We start from the raw sequence: 2,500 nt of genomic DNA on the forward strand, positions 1-2,500 counted from the left end.
TTTCTTTCTTTGGAATTATTTGACTGGATTATTATGGTGTATTTCAAACAACGGATCGTTGAAATAGAATTGTTTTTATTGTTTTCACCTGGATAGGGTTGTTTTCTTAAATACATGTGGACAGATGTTGCCTCTCTCCAAAAATAGAAATTAAGAAGGCGTAAGTTATCACATCGGCGGCATCCCTTTGGTCCGTTTGTCAGTATTGTTTAATTAATATAGGCAAAAAAAAAAAAAAAGCTTTTCACGAATGTTTGACGAGTTTCGAACGAATGAAGATCATCTCAGGTGTGACTTATCTATTATGGTACTTGTAAACAGGATCATTATCAGTGGCCTAACTGAATCGTAGCTTGTAAACTTCAATAGAAGAAAGATGAGTGAATTTATCAAAACATTTAATTTGACAGCTGACTTAGGAACGATTATCGTTTTACTGTCGCAGATCCAATATGCATAGCTATTTTGAACTTCCCTGTTTACATTCTAAATATTATTTTTTCGTTGGGCCACATGGCTTATCTTTAGTCTTAAAGGAAATTTGAAAAATATGCGGGAAAACAAACTTCCAAGTTTTTCACCGATAACTGGTTGTCAGTTCTTATTCGGTACATTTTTGGATGTCATATTAGGGGGATTAATGACAATACCACATCGTTATCATTTCGCCACCCCCCTTCTCCTCCTCAGCTTCATCCACCTCTTCCACATCCGCCTACTCCCTACCCCTCATCTTCCATCACCACCACTTCCTCCCCCTCATGCCCACCAGCTCCACCTCTCCCTGCTTCCCCTAATCATCAACCTTTTCCATCCACCTCTTGTCCTCTTACCATATTGTCATCATTTCATCACTTCCTGCTCCTCCTATTCCTTCTTCTTCACTACCACCTGCCCCCCTCCCCCTCCTCCGTATCAATCTTCTTCATCCACCTCTTAATCTCCCTATTATTTTTACTAACACTACCACCACCAATTCCTCCTCCACTACCACCTTTACCTCCTCCTCCTCTTCCCTCCTCATCCTCCTCCTCCCCCACCACCACCTCTATCTCCTCCTCCTCCCCCTCCTCCTAATTAACCAAAGTTTCAAAGTTTTTCAAAGTTTATTCAATCTTAGGCTTTCGCCAATAATTCATTCAATTTGATGACAACATACATGAAAGTGAGAAAAATTAAGGGTAAATGGAACGAAAAAATAACATGATACCGTTAATAACCACAAAAATACAACAATGACAATACCACCAATAATTACAATAATAATAATAATAATAATAATAATAATAATGATGATGATGATGATGATGATGATGATGATGATGATGATGATGATGATGATGATGATGATAATAATAATGATACTAACCGTCATCATCCACCTCTTACTCTTACAATATTATGTCATCATTGCAACCATCACTTCACTACCACCACTTCAACCAACATCATCATCATCATCGTCCTTATTATTCTCAGCTATATTATCAATTTGAAGTGATAAATTCACATGAACCAATATATTTTAATGTTCTAATTTACATTTTTGTAATGTCAGGAAAGGGAAACCATGTATCCATAATGCTGGAATGATATGATATCGATATAAGATAAGTTATCAAAGTTAATTGTGCAACATTCATTTGATCAATTATTTCATGTGTGGAGTGACTTTTAGATAGATAGTCATTTGATTACTCTCTCTACCATTCTGAGTGGCCACTGTGGCAATGAGGAAAATATGATGTGAGTTCTCGGAGATTCAAATTTTCATGATTTTAATTTCTTTATTGGATTGTAAATTTTGAGTGAAAGAGGCCGAGGATTAAACCTTTCACTCCTCCATCATGACCGACTCCACGAGTTGCGTGAGCTCTGACCGCCTGTGGTATTCTTTCCTCGCATCCAGCCTGGTTACATTCGGCAGTGGCTTAGTTGTGATCATCATCTACCGGTTCGTACTATGGATATGTTGTCGCAAGAAGAAATGCATGCAAGTATCGAATCCGTGCGGATCCAAGACCAATGTGGATCCAAAACATTTTATGAAGACATCGGATCCGGAGATTGGTTGGATGACAGAGGCCAAAGATTGGGCAGGAGAGCTTATCTCTGGTCAGACCACGACAGGAAGGATTCTCGTAAGTTTATAAATTTTATTCTTTTTACCTCTTATACGGGGGTCCCGATGACTCAGTTGATAGGGCACTCGCTTCACATGCAAAGGGAAAGACATTGATCCTGGGTGAAGTTGAGATTTTTTTCGGACTCCCTCCCTGTCCACTCAGCAGTGATTGGGTAGCTGGATTTGTTAGATCTGACAGAAAGTACTTAACGATTGACTAGCGTCCTATCCAAAGTGTAGCAAGCAATTTCTATAGTCCATTTCACGCTATAGAAACCAGGATAAACTCCAGCTCCATGGGTCAACGGACTCTGAAGGACTACTTTTATTAGTTCTTATAATTCTCTCCTTAATTAGGTCATTTTTTTCCCCTCC

General features: G+C 38.7%; 1 protein-coding gene across 1 annotated transcript in view; it reads left to right on the top strand.

Annotated features, from left to right (window-relative positions):
- Positions 1 to 1,722: 1,722 nt before the first annotated feature.
- The window catches only part of LOC144972240 (calcium-activated potassium channel slowpoke-like), a 273,230-nt gene continuing 272,452 nt past the window's right edge, over positions 1,723 to 2,500 (top strand). Inside the window, 1 exon segment of the mRNA XM_078913285.1 lies at positions 1,723 to 2,141. Coding sequence (XP_078769411.1) covers positions 1,848 to 2,141 — 294 coding nt within the window. The 5' untranslated portion in view covers positions 1,723 to 1,847.

This window comes from Berghia stephanieae, chromosome 5, assembly GCF_034508935.2.
Source record: "Berghia stephanieae isolate SIO BIC M18660-M18661 chromosome 5, UCSD_Bste_1.3, whole genome shotgun sequence".
In the NCBI taxonomy this organism is placed as follows: Eukaryota; Metazoa; Mollusca; class Gastropoda; order Nudibranchia; family Aeolidiidae; genus Berghia; species Berghia stephanieae.